This window comes from Lolium perenne, chromosome 1 (assembly GCF_019359855.2).
Source record: "Lolium perenne isolate Kyuss_39 chromosome 1, Kyuss_2.0, whole genome shotgun sequence".
In the NCBI taxonomy this organism is placed as follows: domain Eukaryota; kingdom Viridiplantae; phylum Streptophyta; class Magnoliopsida; order Poales; family Poaceae; genus Lolium; species Lolium perenne.
The window spans coordinates 130,346,658-130,365,104 of record NC_067244.2 but is presented as its reverse complement, the minus strand read 5'-3'; the positions used below and the strand labels follow the sequence as shown (position 1 = coordinate 130,365,104).

Below are 18,447 nucleotides of genomic sequence, written 5' to 3'. Positions count from 1 at the left end.
TCCAAACATCACATGAATTCATTTGGGACAAGATTTAAATGAAGTAAAATACTTCATATGATTTGCATAATAGTTTTGGACAATATCACTTAGATAAACTAGCCATATTGTCCATTAATTAAACTAGGGCATGATCATGCAAAGTGACCACACCATTTTCTTGCAGAAACAATTAGTGTAAGTCAAATGTGAGCTATTGGAGTTGGAGTTCACTTAATATCTATTTTGGTTGATTTTTAATAATTATTTGAATAGAGAAAAGTCCCTGCCTTCTTCTTTTTATCAGATTAATTCTACAACTAATCTTGAGATGGGACCAGTGGCATATTGTAGATCTTTTTAGTAGCTTACCAACAATATGAAATTTGTTAAATTTGGCCAAGCCAAACAGATTCTATTGAATTTCAAAGTTGGAGCCAGTATTGAATTTAACTGGATTTGAATTAAATTGGATTTGAATAAATGGGCTGGCGGGAAACGAAGCTGGGCCGAATTGATTTAAAACGGCCCACGCCCAGCCCACCACGGTCCACAGACGCGTGGGCTTGCTGACAGCATGGGGTCCACTCGTCAGCGAGTCAAATAACCCGAAACGGTATGAACTAACAGGGGGCGTTGGATTAGAATCGAATCGGACGGCACAGGGCCATCGTCTTCTCCGGCGAGATGCCGAGGGTCTAGCGGCGAGCCTAGGGGGTCGGAGGGCTAACCAGGGCTCCCGCGGTGGCTGGCAGTGTGCTCGGGGAAGGTGTAGTCGACGGCGAAGCTCCTGGTACCGGCGGCGGCTCCTGGAACGGCTCCAATCGACGGCGAGCTTCCGCGGCGTCTGGCGGGGTGAGGCTTCGATTGGGCGGCGTCAGTGGCTAATGTTAATGGTGGAGTGGCTCTGGCGGTCGAGTGAGAAGAGGGGAAGGTGATGGTGTGCTCAGATCGACGAGGGGAGGTCTCCTTTTATAGGCGAGCGAGGGTGCTGCGGGGCAGTGGCAAGGTCGACCATGGCGCGGCGATTCCGGCGAGCTAGCGAGCTAGGCGAGGGCGCAGGATCGTTCCACGTATCCAGGCGATGCTAATGGCGGGGAGAACACGGTCGGGCGGCGTTGGATGGCGACGCATTGCTTCCGTGTCGTCGGGCGGCGTCCACGGGATTTTTTTCTCCATCTCCGGCGGCGGCGGTCCAGGGAGTGGTCGTGAGCGTGTCTGGTGGCGTCGTGGTGTCACGGCGATGCTCAACGCAGCAAGAGAGGGGCCAGGGCGAGCGCGAGGCGTTGGGGTGGCGCGTGTCCAGTGCGCGTCTACGCGCGACGTGACCGGCATCTGGCGGCGACCATGGCGTGCGATCTCCGGCGAGGCTACGTTGGCTACGGCGATGCTGTCGGTGCTAGGAGGTGTAGGAGAGCAAGGTGGCAAGGTTTGGCACGGTGGACAGTGGTGGCGATGAAGGAGAAGAGGGGAGGTGCGTCGGGTGGCGACATGGCCGGCATGGCCATGTCCTAGCTTTGCCCTCCTCTCTCCTAGGGTTACTATGTGCCATTAAGAGTAAGAGGGGACCAGGGGACCATTTAGAATAGGTTTGGGGTAGATTAGAGGTGAGTAGATCACTATTTGAAATAGTGCCAAATAGTTCCATATTTGTAATTTGCAAGTTTATCCAATTTTTGAGTGAATTCAAATGGTGGCAAGTTTTGAATTGTGTGTGTTTGGTTGAGGTATAAATGACCAGAGATGATGAGAGGTGGTGGTGGAATTGTTAAATTCAAAGAATTGCAAATTTGGCTAAGTGTGAGATTGTTCCACTTAATAAAAAGTGTCAACTTTGGATGAGCATAGCATTTGATCTAGAAAGAATTTGGCATGGTGATCTTTACAAAAAGTGTTCACCTTGATGTTTTCTTGGATGAGGTGCAAAGAGTTAGCAAGGTTTAGTTTGAAAATTTTGAATTGTAGGGGCTCAAAGTAGTGATCAGACTATAATTGGCAGATTTGACCATTATCATATGTGAGCCAAATTTGAATTTGAAATCCATTTGATTTGTGTTTCTTTGATTCCAAAAGTTGTAATAAGTGTTTAGTAACATTGTTCCACTAATGGTGAAGACCAAATTGGTCTAGGGTCAAAATTTATAAAAATGGCATAAGCTATATGTGAGGGTTTTAGGGTTTTTCTTTTATTTGATTTTCTTTCTCTTTTTGATTTATTTGGTTAGTGATCTTCTCATGATCACATTAGGGTTTTAGAGTATAGCATATACACATAATAACAATCATCATGGCATATCAATCAAATGCACAAGTCCTATGCAGGGCACTATATGCAATTTAAAAAGTTTTTGTTGGTTTGAAATTTTGCTCTCTGGAATTCTTCTAACTTTCTTTTTATTGAAATTTGGGATGTTACACGATCACGTCTGGTTTTTGGGCTTAGCTCAGCAGCTAAGGGCCCACGTTGACTTGACTTCTAAGGCCCGTCGGCCCGATCTTTTGAAATCTTTGAGGTGACGCGGATCTGGGCATCCCCAGATCCGGTGATCACCGGCGACTTACTCTTCCGGCAGACCATAGTCCAACCCCCCACCCCATCATCACGGATGGTGGAAATATGGAAATATGGGCAAATTAAGATGTTTTAAGTGGTGATAGCTACATGATTGGATCAGGATGGCCAAGTCAGTGTGGCCGCTAAGTTAGCTTCGACCGTGTTAGTGCTGAACGTGCGCATGTAGTTAGTGGTGAGTAGAAATCGGATCAGGCCGGTGTTGGCTTGGACGAGTCTGCATGTTTCCCTTTATAAGCATTTGTATTCAGCTGAGTCTATTAAGAGAATAGAGAGAAAAGGCACAAGTGTGTGCGGTGCCACAAAAGTTCTGTGTGTGTTCTTCTTCCTCTGCATACTTGTGTGTCGAGAGTCATCTTCAACCTCTAGCCAGAACTCACACTCTCTTGGCCTCTAATGTTGGATTAGGAAGAAGCTGGAGGCACACTCACCTTGGAGTTGGATCCATATACACCCTGGCCAGGATCACACACCGATGTAGCTTATATTTGTGTGATTTGGCTGTTATTTGGGCTAAGACCACGAGCTTTCGGGATCATAGAATGATATTTCGGCAATCTTTAAACCCCGCTGCCTAGATTTACAGCACTGATACAAGACTACAGTTATCTGGAACTCCAGCATTAGCCCTTTCTCTTCTCTTTATTTTTTTTGCGAAATTAAGAGCTTTGATTAAGCTACAGGAGGAGCTTCTCTTTCAGAACCAAGCCTTTCAAAAAGGATCCTTGCAAGTGCTGTCCACCTCAAGAAATAGCTTCAGCTGTCCATTTCCTGAAGGATAAGAGATGTGCATGCTTTCATAATTCATTCGACAGTATCAACAACTCAGAGTCAGAGCTGCACATGAATTTATATCAATCTTGTGAAACTTTGCTTTGTTACAACATCTCTGGTAATAAACCACCAAGAGCATGAAATCTGCCACTGCCAACAGCATAAGAGGAGCCAATGAAGAAAGGAGTTTAATCCATATATGCTCCCTTCTATAAATTATTTCCAGGCACATCTATGTACCCTCGAGTTTAAGTACAAGGTTGTGGTTGTTCAGGAAGTTGCCACTCTTTTTATTTTTTAAGAATATAGGTTGCTCATCCTACCTATTCTCATTTATTTTACAAATAGCATTCTGGGAGAATAACAGTTCAAGAAGTTCAAAATAAAATTACCAGTAAAAGAGTATGGTGATTTGCACCTCAAGAAATGTACTCCCTCTGTTCCATAATTCTTGTCGTGGTTGCATTTCAAAATTTCAAATAAAACCACAACAAGAGTTATGGAACATAGGGAGTAGATGACAACGAAACTAGAGTCCCATCCATCTATGTTCTCTATACATGTTTGACTACAGAATGCATACATCACAAGCATTCCCAGTTGAATATCGCAAGCACTCTGTTTCCTAAAATAAAATGATAACATCACCTACCAATCCAGTCATCAGGGATAACATGACAGCTAGCTATCCTATGCTCCACCAGTCTCTCAAGAGCTGCTCAATTCGAAAATAATTTGATAGCAGTAGTACATAAAAATACTCCCATCTACTATTTGGTTTCACAATTTCATTTTTGGTCATAAAATCACCAACAATGTAAGCTCCACCGCTTTCATGAAAAGCAAGAAAACCCATAGGTCAATGAATATTTGGAACAATAGAAATACATCCATATGGAGACGTAAAGTCAGATGGAATAACACTGCATAAGAGTTATCAGAACTTAAGAGAACCTCACAAGTCGTTCAAGAAAGTTTTCATGTATAGAAAACACCAGCAACTTAGCTCCAAATTGGTATAAGATGAAGCAACTGATTGTTTATTGTAAACAGATACGGATATGTATAAAGTAAGAACCCCATTAAAGTTAGAGCTAACTAACAGTAAGTTAATCCTTGAAGGGACATGTGTGCCTTAAATGACGGACGTGGTCACGGGCAAGGATCCTGGTAGACTATTTCTTTGAGAGCAAATTGTTTTACTACAAACATGAATGCTCTCATCACCAAAGCAGCACACAAGCAGGTGTTCAAATGGAAAAAACGGCATACATCTATGCAAAGTGGCATGCAAGAACATCAGCATCTCCAATGTCGCTGCAATCAAACTTGCATATTACAGATCAGCGGATGAATATGCATAAATACAGTAACTACGGAAGTAGTAGGCCACACAGAGTCCTCTAGGACGAGATAAATTTTTTGGCCATATAATTCTCAATCTCTGCTCAACAACTTTAATTAGCTCCAGCCGATACTAGGATATTGCAGCAAGCTAAAGTGATACATTACCGATCATAACAGCTGTAACCTATAATCCAAGTATACCTACAACCACCCTATGGTCGAAAATAGGTCTCATGTAAAACAAGTATTATGCACCAATCCCCTGTTTCAGGCACATCAGCATCCAACTGTGAATACAGAAAAGAAGTAAATAATAAAACCAAGGAAAGGAGGTGGGCACCCCAGACTCTCTTTGTGCAACGGAATGATGAAAGCAGAAGCTCACTAGGAGATAATTCTAGATAGAAACAATGGAACTCTTTTTTCCATCCCCTACGTGATTTATCTTTTACTAATCTCTTCCAGTCTAGAGTTTTGTTATTCCTAGGCATTTTACATTGTAAAAAACACAATCAGCATAATTAATTTTTTAATAAAAATCCACATCTACCCTTAATTGGATGGTTTTGGTCCCTCCTCTTTTTTCCCGGGCTTGGGACCGGCTATGCATAGCATAGGCAGAGTTACCCACCCACCCTCCATTCTATATGAAAGCAAGGCTAAGCTATGGGTAAGGCTAAGAACACTGATTCTTGAACTTTGATCAAAGTAACTCCAACAAGAATAGTTAGATCAACCAGTTTGCTTTCTCACTAGCAAGAATCTGACATGCCCTTTGCATAGCCTCAATGTTGCGCAAAGTGAGCAAGGCAATACTTGCTTGTGAGGGACAGCAAAATTTGCTCTCTTCCACTAGCAAAGATTGCCTTGCCCTTTGAATATTATAAATGAGCAAAGATTTCCTTGTTTTCGAGGGAGAGCCATTTGGCTCTCCACCACTAGCAAGGATCACCTCGCCCATAGCTTAGCCTTGCTTTTAGATAAATTCATCAAGTAACTAATTTATTTTGAGGAGCAAATATGCTCTTTGGTAAAAATGAGCAAGGCAATCTTTGATTTTGAGGGAGAGCAAAACTTGCTATCCTCCACTAGCAAAGATTGCCTTGCCCTTTGAATATCTTAAATGAGCAAAGATTTCCTTGATTTCGAGGGAGAGCCAAATGGCTCTCCCCCACTAGCAAGGATCACCTACCCATAGCTTAGCCTTGCTTTCAGATAAATTCATCAAGTAATTAATTTATTTTGAGGAGCAAAACATGCTCTTTGGTAAAATGAGCAGTGCAATCCTTGGTTTTGTGGGAGAGCAAAATTTGGTCTCCTCCAATAGCAAGGATTGCCTTGCCCTTTGAATATCTTAAACGAGCAAAGATTTCCTTGATTTCGAGGGAGAGCCATTTGGCTCTCCCCCACTAGCAAGAATCACCTTACCCGTAGCTTAGTCTTGCTTTTAGATAAATTAATCAAGTAATTAATTAATTTTGAGGAGAAAAATATAATCTTTGGTAAAATGGAGCAAGGCAATACTAGATTTTGAGGGAGAGTGAAACTTGCTCTCCTCCAATAGCAAGGATTGCCTTGCCACTTGAGTAGACTTAATTAAGAAAAAACTGCCTCAAGGATAGTAATCCTCCACGAGCAAGGCTCATGCCTTGCACAAGTGATCCAAACTTCTTGCTTTTGTGGAGAGATACTCCAAGAACAAGGATCAGCTTTCCACTGACCATATCATCCGTACTTTCAGGGAAAAGTACACAAGTACTTTTTCATTTGCTTTGCCCTTAGCAAACATAGGCAAGGCTAGCCAAGGGAACCAAGCATTCCCATTAACTCACGGTTGGGAAATTTAAGTGCACAAGCACTTCTTTTTTATTTGCTTTGCCCTTAGCAAATGTAGGCAGAGCTAGCCAAGGGAACCAAGAATTCCCATTTACTCACGGTTGGGCAATTTAAGTACCCAAGTAATTTTTGATTTGCTTTGCCCTTAGCAATGTAGGCAGGGCTAGCCAAGGGAACTAAGCATTCCCATTAGCTCACGTTATAGGAGCTCAGTGGGAGCCAATCCCCAAGGGGCTCACAGATTGGAGGGATTTGGTGAAACCATTCGGTTCACCCAATCCCTTCAAATAATTCCATCTCAATCCACTGTTATGGTGGAGTGCACAACGAGGAGGTTCTGTGGGCGATATCTTGGGATTATCCCACCCAAAACCGGCTTGGTGAGCGAACAATTCGTGATTTTTTCCGGGATCTTGAACTAGACCCCGAAAATCAATCCCCTCCAAGTACTAGAAGTAATTATGGCCTAGCTCAGGGTTTGGTTGTGTTGCAAGAAGTTGGTGGCACCTACAGGCTATGGCAATTTGAGTGGGATGTGGTTCGTCGTCATAGGGGCTCGATGGGAGGTGGTTGGTTGTGCTTACCGGGACGGGGAGGAAGCTCGAGAGCGCTCAGAGGACCTCGTCGCCGTCCGCGTCCATCCCGCTCACCGGTGCTGCAGGAAACCCAACCAACGAAGACCATCAGGAGGGTGGACACGAAGCAGGGGAGAAAGTGGAGGTAGCGCGCATGCACGTACTGGGAGCAGGAGGAGTAGACGGCGACGAAGAAGGCGAGGGGCAGCCCGCCCACCCACACCCACCAGCAGCACCGCCGGTGGCAGGCCGCCGGCGAGGCGGGTCGGAGGCTTCTCCCTCGCGCTCGCTCGCTCGCTCTCGAGTTCAACTCCCCAGACCCTTTGGCACCCACCCAACTCACGTTTTCTGTCTCTGCTACTGTGTGCTCGGTCTTGAACTTAATCCAAATGGTGATATTTATAAGATGACAGAAATATCAAGCGCATGTGTAAACGGTGAGGGAACGATCTAGAGTAGGCTAAAAGAGCAGTCGTGCTAAATCGTGATAATCGAATAGAGGACATCACGCATAATTCCTTTCATAGTCATACGCAAAACGCAGTCTCACTTTTGTTTTCCACATAAACGAGCTCTCTCTCGAATCGGCAATCCTAAACCTACATGCTCTTTGGTTACGGAAACATCTACGGTACGTTGATCGGTGACGGCCGCCGCTGGAGCCTGGCCAACTGCAACGGCCGGAGAAGGGGCGCTTCTTTTTTCCTATCCCTCTCTCGCTCCACCGCTCCAGTTGAATCCATCGATCTGGTTGGATGTCAGCCAACCAACGAATTCGTGTTGACACAAAAAGTAACAACCGCAAGCGTGCGGACGTGGAGCGGATGTCAACGAGAAGCAGGAAACCCAACCAACGAATTCGTACATCTTTTTTTTCCCAACTGGGATATATTTCCCCATTTTTATTACATCACATAACTGAAACACACAGCATCTGTTCAGTTTTATCACAAACAAAGCTAAGGAAACAAGGAAAGGGAAAAGACCGACCAGAGCATCTCCACTCGTCCCCCATACGGCGTCCGGCGCCTGACCGTATGGAAGGGTACCGGCGCGTAACTAGTTCAAAATAAACACGTACCCAGATTGAGACTTAAAATCGTCTGGATCAGTGTTCTTTCGTGATAATTCAGCACATTGTTTAGCTCGTAGAGCTGAAAGTTTTGGTAGTATTTTCTTTCGTGATTTGGTCTCGGAGTTTATCTGCGACAAACTTTGTATTGACATTATTTGATCAATAAAGTGTTGAATTCTCACAAAAAAAGAAAATGAATATCGGGATACATTATCGTCGTCGCGTGCTTCGGGTATTTTTTCCACTTATTTAATTGGTCATAGCCATCGAGGTTGAAGTTCTTGATATATATATTTTGTCATATATGGTGTTCCACTTAGTTTGCATTAGGCCACATTATTTATCCGCATAACCTAAAATTGCAAACAAGTAAGTAAAATTTTGTAGAACCTACTGACATCGCCCTCTAAGTTACCGACATTGAACTTTCACATTCCAAGTGCAACCCAATGCGCACGCGGAGAAAAAGGCAGCGAGATGCCATCACGCAAGGCGACCAATGTTTGCCCAAATAGGTCGGCCCGTTAGAATCATTTCTAATAACTTAACTCACACCACACAACTAGCGGCCAGCATCATCTTCTTCCGCGCTCTGCTGCTGCTGGTGGTGGCACACATTCCTTCGTTCGCCTAAGGCGTGACCGCATGTGGGACACTCATCCTCCTTGTCGTCTGTAAGAAACCATTCTTGAGGCTCGAGGCCCAACTGAGCACATAAAAAGCAAATGGAAATCCACATAAGCTATTTAAACCATTCTAGAGAGATTCCATTTGAAATACCACGACTAGAAACTCACCATTACTCGAACTATCATCAGAAGATATTGAGACCGACAACAATCTAGCACAACAAACCCAACAAGTGCAAGTTTGATGAGTGTAAGTGAGGTCCTGTTAATAAGGGTCATAGTCCGGTCCCACAACTGCGTCCAAATATCATATTCCAGTCAGCAGGTTCCAGGAAAATATAGAAGGCACCAAAGTTCTGAAAGGCATACCTCCAAGGTTTCCTTCGCCCTCTCCATAAAGGTGCTTGGATTAGGCTCATGCTGAAAAAAAAATTGGCATATAGTTTAGAGTGGCTGTAATATATAGCACTAGCTAAACCTCTCGGCAGCAAAACTGGCCGATTTGGTACCATGTCAGCAAGGGTTGACTAAAAAAAGCTATACAATTATAATATTGTTTCTCGTATATAAATCTTGTTGGATTGCCATCCTTACTTTTTAAAGTATTAAAATTATATAGTCTTTCGCGCGAGCACTTATCATCTGTACATCGATCCCAATATACTACATCTTTAGATCCTTGCTGAGAAAGCGCAATTCTCAGGAAGTCATGTGATCCTTTCTAGTTTAGTTTAAAAGTTGGGCTGGCCTTTTATCTATAAACGTTTAGAATTGCAGTAGCAGGGAGTAAGAAGTACTTGCCAGCAAGCAATGGCGTGTCATGATTCAAATATCAGATTTTTTTTACCAGTGAAGGGAGTTATGTGCTCTTTTTCTCAAAAAAACAAAAAACAAAAACGAGAGATAGATCTGATATTTTACATAAGCGAATCACTTACATGGAAGGAGGAAAATTGGCGAGAATATGTGCGCCCAACCGCACGCGAACCGCCGTGGTTGAGCCTCGGCAACATCCACTGTTGCTCCCTTGCGAGAGAAAAGTTGCGGCCTACTGCAGACAATCCGCCATTCAACAGCCGCCGTGGCTGCTCCGCAACGGCCGCCCTATGTATCGCGGGCGGTCGCTGGCAAGCGAGCCTCCTAGTCGCGTGTCGAAGCGCCGCCATCGCCATCGATAGATTCGATCGCCAGAGAGAGATTTTTCTTTCGATGAGAGAGAGATTTCGATTCGGGTGAATTATGGTGGGGCTTTCGACCTGCCCCCTTTTAATGTGGGTATATCCGTCCGAGTTCTTATCAGCGTCGGCCCACTCCAACACCGGAAACACCACTGATTCGTAATCCAGCCCACGGCCGAGATCTTGCTTCCTGTTTCCTTCGCATGCCTTGTGTACTTTTTTTAGCCGTTTTTTTTTCATGGCCTTGGCTAAGACTATATTTGTCCGTCATATGAGCAAAAAGTATAGAACATTAAATTTGTATATTATAAAATTACACCTCAAGACCGATCTAGTGAATTTACCATCATAAATTTTGCTTGTTCTAATAAAGCGGTTGCAAAGGGGAGATCGCTCCCGCGTTTATGTAACCACCTCGGGTTTCATTCATGGTGGACCACGCGTATCTCATGTGCTACCCGCGCCCGTACACGTGGCAGCCTCCCACCCTCTTCCCCCACCGTCGACATCCATTGTGTTGTGGTTAGCTCATCCCCACCCATCGCTCCTCATGTGCATCTCAGATTGGTGGTGAACCACTGGTTAATCCTGGCGATTTTCCCCGATGGAGGAGCAGATCGTGAGGATCCGGCGACACCACTACTCGCCATAGTCGAAGCACCATCACCTCCACCGTGAGTAGTAGTCATCGCAGTCCTAGCTTCAACACGGGCTGCCTCCTCCTTGAGTAGCAGTCCTAGCTTCAACACGGATCCTTTCTGATAATTGGATCCCAGGCTTTACACCTGAGCGAGTTAAAAATATTGTTCATGTTTCCTTGAATGACCTGTGAGTACACTAATTGATGTTGATAGCCGATCGTGGAACTCCAAGGTGGTCAAAAGTGTTATTGAGGATGTTGTCGTATCCATTCTTCAGATCCCTCTAAGCAGGCATGGAGGTGACAATTTTCCTTCCTGGCCCTACGGCAAGTTCGGGGTCTACATGGTCAAATCAACCTACAACTTGGTGAGATCTCGGGAGTTTGTGTCACGGCAAAGCTTGAGTACGCGTGGGCTGCCGATGGACTCCACTGTCGAGGAGACTATTTGGAAGAGGTTATGGAGTATCAAAGCCCAGGGGAAAATGAAGATTACTCTTTGGAGATTGGCACATGACTGTCTTTCCAGTGGATCACAATTTTGACGATGCAACATACCTGTGTCCGATGCATGCTTGTTCTGCAATAGAGAGGAGAGTGCAGTACATGCGATTGTTTTTTTTTCCTTAAGCAGCTGAAGTTTGGCAAGCAGTTAAGGCGGTGTATCATGTTTATCTTCTTAGGAAGCACTTCTCAACTCCAAAATCCTGCGTTTTGGATTTTCTAGCGAGATCGAATGACCAAGAAGCGGTCACTCTAGTTGTTACAGTGTGACACTTATGGGAGGCACACAATGTCGTCTGTAATGAGGAAAAAGATAGCATCCAAGCAGCCTTGCGGAATATATAAAAGTGTATATCAAGTTGATTTTGTTGCATCTATTCAAGACTCCGAACGACCATAGACGTGAGACCTCTTCTTCAACAACACAGTGGTCTCCGCCGCCGGCTGGTACGGTTGTCATTATCGTGGATGCAGCTTTGTTCTCTTCTTCTCGGATGGGGCAGGCGTCATGATCAGGGACCACATGGTAAATTTCTCGCTGCATGCAGCAAGTTACTTGATAAGGTCATGGTGCCGGAGGTTGTTGAAGCACTCGCTATTAGAAGTGCAGTTTCCCTCGCAAAGGAAGAAGGTTTGGACAGTTTCATCTTGGTGTCAGATTGCCTCTCAATCATCCAACGGAGTCTTTCCCCCCTCTCAATCATCCAACGGATTCTTTCCCCGGTCCATGATCGATCGCTGGCTGGAGTGGTGGTTGGGGACATCAAGACCCTAGTCTTCAGTGACTTTTCGTCATGTTAGCCGTCGTCGTAATAATTTAGTGCATTGTTTAGTTCGTAGAGTTGAAAGCTTTGGTAATATTTTCTTTCGTGATTTGGTCTCGGAGTTTATCTGCGACAAACTTTGTATTGACATTATTTGATCAATAAAGTGTTGAATTCAAAATAAAAAAAGAAAATGAACATCAGGATACGTCATCGTCATCGCGTGCTTCGATTATTTTTTTACACTTATTTAATTTGTGATAGCCATAGTGTTTGAAGGTCTTGATACATGTATTTTGTCATATATGCTGCCCCACTTAGTTTGCATTAGGCTCGATTATTTATCCGCATAACCTAAAATTGCAAACAAGTAAAGAAAATTTTGTAGAACCTACTCACATTGCCCTCTAGGTTACCGACATTGAAATTTCACATTCCAAGTGCAACGCAATGCGCACGTGGAGAAAAAAAGGCAGCGAGATGCCATCATGCAAGGCGACCAATGTTTGCTCCAAATCGATCGGCCCATTAGAATCATTTCTAATAACTTAACTCACACCACACAACTAGAGGCCAGCGTCAGCTTCTCCCGTCTTCTCCGTCTTCTACTTGTGGTGGCACATTCCTTCGCCTAAGGCGTGACCGCATGTGGGACACTCACCCTCTTTGTCGTCTGTAAGAAACCATTCTTGAGGCTCAAGGCCCCACTGAGCACATAAAAAGCAAATGTAAATCCACATAAGCTATTTAAACCATTCTAGAGAGATTCCATTTGAAATACCACGACTAGAAACTCACCATTACTCGAACTATCATCAGAAGATATTGAGAGCGGCAACAATCTAGCACAACAACCCCAGCAAGTGCAAGTTTGAAGAGTACAATTGAGGTCCTGTACATAAGCTCCATAGTCCGGTCCCACAACTGCGTCCAAATATCATATTCCAGTCAGCAGGTTCCAGGAAAATATAGAAGGCACCAAAGTTCTGAAAGGCATACCTCGAAGGCTTCCTTCGCCCTCTCCATAAAGGTGCTTGGATTAGGTTCATGCTGAAAACAAAAATTGGCATAGTTTAGAGTGGCTGTAATATATAGCACTAGCTAAGCCTCTCAGCAGCAAAACTGACCGATTAATTGGTACCATGTCAGCAAGGGTTGACTAAACAAAAGCGATACAATTATATAGTCTTCTTGTTTCTCGTATATAAATCTTGTTGGATTGCCATCCTTACTTTTTAAAGTATTAAAATTATACTCTTTCGCGCGAGCACTTATCATCTGTACATCGAGCCCTCTGCTCTTGAATGTTAAGTTCGTTCAGTATACTACATCTTTTGATCCTTGCTGAGTTATTCTCACAGACCGGAGGCAATAAGTAAAAGACAGAAACGGCAATTTTCAGGAAGTCATGCGATCCTTTCTAGTTTAGTTTAAAAGTTGGGCCAATTGTGGAAAGTGTTTTTAACACATGGACACCAATTAGCTGGAATTTTTTGCATACACTTCTCATGTACATATCTATCCACGTATTTAGCGCCATAATTTTTGAAAACATACAAATATGAGGTTTTGAAATTTTTAAAAAAACTGAAAGTAAAAGGAGCACTGGTGCCCCATGTGCACCAAATCCAGCTTTTATCTATAAACGTTTAGAATTGCAGTAGCAGGGAGTAAGAAGTACTTGCCAGCCAGCAATGGTGTATCATGATTCAAAAATATGCATGTATTATCAGATTGTTTTTACCAGTGAAGGGAGTTATGTGCTCTTTTTCTCAACAAAAAAAAAACGAGAGATAGATCTGATATTTTACATAAGCGAATCACTTACATTGAAGGAGGAAAATTGGCGAGAATATGTGCGCCCAACCGAAGGCGAACCGCCATGGACGAGCCTCGGCAAGATCCACTGTTGCTCCCCCGCGAGAGAAAAGTTGCGGCCTATTGCAGACAGTCCGCCATTCAACAGCCGGCGTGGCTGCTCCGCAACAGCCGCCCTATGAATCGCCGGCGGTCGCTGGCAAGCGAGCCTCCTAGTCGCGTGTCGAAGCGCCGCCATCGCCATCGATAGATTCGATCGCCAGAGAGATTTTTTTCTTTCGATGAGAGAGAGATTTCGATTTCGGATGAATTATGGTGGGGCTTTCGACCTTGTCCCCTTTTTTATGTGGGTATCCGTCCGAGTTCTTATCAGCGTCGGCGGCCCACTCCAACACCGCAAACACCACTGATTCGTAATCCATCCGACGGCCGAGATCCTGCTACGTGTTTCCTTCGCATGACTTGTGTATTTTTTTTTTTGAAACGAGGCAAAAGCTTTGCCTTTCATTGATATAGGAGAAAAGAGTTGGTCCGTTTATGAGGAAAACTGACCGAAAAACCGTTACAACACGACACCACACGACAGCCCCGAGGTTGCGCTCCACACGGGTCGACGACCAACCAGGTCGACACCACACCTCAACGCAACAGGCGGAGGGGAAAAGACCGGAACCACCGCTCCAACTACCACACCGACCCCGATGTCGCGTCCCACCTGGCCAAAGACGAACCCGCCTCCACCGAACCGCCAAAACACTCCACAAACCCCTCTGACAAGTGGACGTCCAAATCGAGGCCCCAAGAGGCAAAGCGACACAAGAGCGCCGCCCTCGCCCGATCGCGTGAGGGATCTAGGGTTTCCCCCGGAGAGCCCGGGCAGAGATCAAGAGACACCCGCTTTGACGACGCCTTCAAGAAGGAAGCGGCGCCCACGGGCGTCACCGTCGTCGGTCCTGGCCGACCGCCAAGACAAAGCTTTCGCCCAGCGAAGAGTCCCAAGAAACTCGCGCCCGCCCAAAAGAGGACCGGCACAGACCACCACCTGCATCCGCCAGATCGCGAACCCCGGAGCAACGCACGGGCATTCAACTATGTCTCATAATTTTCAGTAGAAATAGTGACATAAAGGGTAACATTGTGATGAAAAATCTGTTTCCCGCACTTCATCATCAAGGTTTGGCGTCACATTAGCTTTGCAGCGGGCATGGCCTTCGGCCACCGTGACATGCCCTGCTACAGCAATGACAAACATTTTCCCGCATATATTCAAAAATGTAAATAGTCTAACTATATAAGACATTTTTTGTAACCTATGAGGAACAACTTATATAGGGTTTATGGTTTAGAGTTTAGGGTTCAGCGTTTAGGATGTGCATTATATATGCAAAGAGAGAAAACTAAAACATGGTCAACTCAGCCATTTAGGTAACTGATGTTCCAAACTAAATTGATTGAAAGTGGGATACAAATGATAGCATGGATCTAATATATTTATCAAATTACATATTATAAACTTATATAATATAGATTATAATGTTGAAAAGAACAATAACTTGCAACTGCACAGAAATAATCCAAAATACAATAATACAACAACAATATTTTGTCATTGCTATTCTAGGTCCCTATGCGCTGCTACGTAACATCGGTCTTTTACCTCATTTCAACAGACGTGAAAAAACAGAGAGTCAAGGACCAAATATATATGAGGTACTTGCACTCGAAGTCAAAAAACAACTTGTGGCTTATGGTCAAACTGCTTGTGTTTGCATTCATCTTGATTTATAGAAAATTGTATGATCAGTCATAGTAGCTCACCATCCTGAATCACCTTGCATAGCCCATGCCAGATGCATCGAACCGAGCATGACCATGCAAGAGCAAAAGAAGGTTGTTAAGCCAACAGGGACATGCGACGAAACGGAAATGAGTTTGTACACGCACACATGGGTACACGAGCTATCCAGCCACCCATTACCTCGTGATTCGGATAAGTAGCACACATGAGTTGATTTTTTGCATTTGGCCAAATCTGACTTTTGGAAAGAGAATCTCTGAAAAGCTAGATAGGACGTGCCCCTGTCCTACATGTGCGCGAGCTCTCTCTGGTGTCTCCCTATCTTTCTCCTCAACCACATGAAGCCTAGTCTCGCCATGTCTTCCTCTTCGTTCTCCCGAGCTTTCCCGCAGTGTCCATTGGCAAGCTCCGACCTGGGAGCAACAACTCCACGGCTTCGGCCTTGACGCCGTGCAGCTTGGAGGCTGTGCCTCCCCACCCTGGCCGCGTCCGGTCCTCGCCGCCTCGGCCACGCCAGTCATATCCCCGGCCACACCCGTCCATGCCCTGGTCGCGCACGTCGCCTCTCCGGCCGCACCCCAGCCGCGCCCACTGCCTACCCCGGCCGCACCCGTGCCTCCCGCCCCGGTCGCGCTCGTCGCCGCTCCGGTCTGGCCGCGCCTGTCGTCGCCTCGTCCTGAGTTCGCGGGAGCTGTAGCGCAAGCCCGACGATGTGCTGAGTCCGCTGCCACCATCTTCTCGTCTGGATTCATTGTCTTGTCTCCCATAGGCCGATAGCTAGCTATTCTTTCTTCTCTATCCTCTACTAGTACTTGTCTCTTCTCTGAATCGGTGATATCAGGCAACTCCACTGATATCTTGTCCATAGGCGCTCGCCGCGAAGACGAACGACACGGTGCGCGTCTGGCTCGATATCGATGGGCGCGACTGCATATTCACGGCGCGGATGAGCGAGTCCGCGGTGACCATGACCACCAATGCCGTCGCGCCGTTCGGCAGCTTCGTTGCATCACGAGGGCCAGTATCAATTCACGTCGGCCCAGCGCACTGCCCGCTCATGGTTCAGAGCAGCAACCAAAGCCAGCAGCCTATGAACCAAATAAGCCACGCAGTAATCGTCTGAAGTACTCTGCAACACGCTCACATGTTTTCTTCGCCATTCCGCACTACTATATCTCTCTCTCCCTCTCAACATGAACAGACTGAAAAAATTCACCGTTCCACATTTTGGAGGCAGGCACACGCGCCTGAGCTGTCAAGCTCGAGCTCGCCAGGGCAGGGCGCGCTCGTCCGGGGGATGGCGTCGTCAGTCGTCACTGGCACACTCGTGGAGATGGACGACCTGTCCTCTCCTAGTTTTTGAACTGGCTGTCCTCTCCTAGTGACCACGCCGGAGACCACGACTGGAGTCAGAGAGCCGATGGGGAGCTTGTCGTTCTGGGACATGGAGTCCGACACACGAGTACACGACAGAGAGCTCCTGACGTCGCTGCTCTTAATCTGGTAACGGCGGAGCCGGACTGCCAGAGCATTTACGGTCGACGCCACAGCAGAGGAGGCGCATGTCGTCGGGCTCAGGCGGCGGGCGAGCCCGACCTTGAGGCAGGTGAGCGCGCGGTAGGTGCGCGGCTGGCGAGAGGAGGCTGCAGGCGAGCGTCCGATGAGCGTGTGCGAGAGTGCTCGACGGCGGCCAGGTAGAGAGCTTGAGGCAGAGGAGCCGGCGGCAGCGAGCTTGAGGCCGACCACCACCACGAGCAGCTCGTCGCCGCCCCACCCCCACCACCGGCTCCATTCGTAGGAACAAGATGAACCGGGTTCGTCATTAGCTGGAGTACTAGGCATATAATATGTGGCAGCTAGGGCATGGCATATGTGGGCCTGTAAAAGGAGTACAGAAACGACGTGACTACTCTGTACCAACTGCCGAGAATAGTGAAAGAAATTTATGATTTGCTGCACGGATCTCCAACAATAACGTGTGAACATGATAGCTTCCTTACCCATACTTGTGTGTACAAAATCCACTCTCGCGACGAAAACCATGTTCTCGAAGTCCAGGAAGAAGTGCATAACGGTCTAGATAAAAATATATAACAAAGACCACTTAGTACTAAAATTTTGTCTCAAAAGCAATATTAGTGAAGGATAGCGATACATTTTACATTTTGAATTAAGTTCATTAAGACATTTTATCTTTCTCCTCGATTATGATCAAATCTTTTAACTACAGTACTAAGTAATGAACACCATTCTCTGGCAATCATAGGTCTCTTGAACTGGGACATCGGTTTATTCACAGATTTGAGAACAAAGCTTCCCAATTCTCTAGAGCTTGCACTATGGAGAAAAAAAAAAGATATAAGAAATGTGCCATACAAAGAAAATATGAGTTGGATGGGAATATAAATAGCATTCTACCAACGAGGGATAGCGGCAATTGGATTATACATGTTTCATGACCATTACAGAATGGAATAAGTAGCATGTCGTTCTCTCTAACGAAATATACAACCAACAACAGATTGACAAGAATGCAAACAAAACAAAAGGGAGTTCATATATACTTCTAGACAAAAGTGTGTCACATACTATTTCACAAAAAAAAACATGTTTAGAAATACAAGGGTAACAATAACGGGCATCCCCAAAGGCACGTCATACAGCTGGGTAAAGTAAATATCATATGTCAAAAGGAATCCACTCAGAAACCAGTGGCGGAGCTAGCAAGAACTGTTGGGGGGACGAAATGTAAAAAATATAACTTTGGGGGGCAAAAGGTTTAAAAAATCTCATTTAAGCCTATCCCCCAACAAAATTCTTCAGAGAATGGTCAGAACCCATCTCTTGATGGTAATAATTTTGTCATGTTAAATCAAGTATTAAGTCAAGTAGCATTTACAAATCTATTTATAAATTCAGGTTGTTTTTTAACATTGGAGAGAGAAAGAACATATTTAG

The 18,447-nt window shown here is 45.4% G+C and overlaps 1 protein-coding gene across 1 annotated transcript; it reads right to left on the bottom strand.

Annotated features, from left to right (window-relative positions):
• Positions 1 to 8,557: 8,557 nt before the first annotated feature.
• Positions 8,558 to 10,010, bottom strand: LOC127293673 (uncharacterized). Its single transcript, XM_051323341.2, has 4 exons — positions 9,726 to 10,010; positions 9,157 to 9,207; positions 8,956 to 9,081; positions 8,558 to 8,864 (listed from the first exon to the last, which is right to left on the bottom strand). The coding sequence occupies exons 1-4, from the start codon at positions 9,957 to 9,959 to the stop codon at positions 8,721 to 8,723; spliced, it is 555 nt and encodes a 184-aa protein (XP_051179301.1). The 5' UTR covers positions 9,960 to 10,010; the 3' UTR covers positions 8,558 to 8,720.
• Between the last annotated feature and the right edge of the window lie 8,437 nt (positions 10,011 to 18,447).

Excerpts from the sequence above, each read along its gene's own strand:
- LOC127293673 (XM_051323341.2), bottom strand. The coding sequence starts at position 9,959 with ATGGCGATGGCGGCGCTTCGACACGCGACTAGGAGGCTCGCTTGCCAG. Across the intron at positions 9,208-9,725 it reads GCCAATTTTCCTCCTTCCAT|CATGAGCCTAATCCAAGCAC; the intron begins GTAAGTGATTCG and ends TTTTTTTTTCAG. Across the intron at positions 8,865-8,955 it reads TGATGATAGTTCGAGTAATG|TTGGGCCTCGAGCCTCAAGA; the intron begins GTGAGTTTCTAG and ends TTATGTGCTCAG.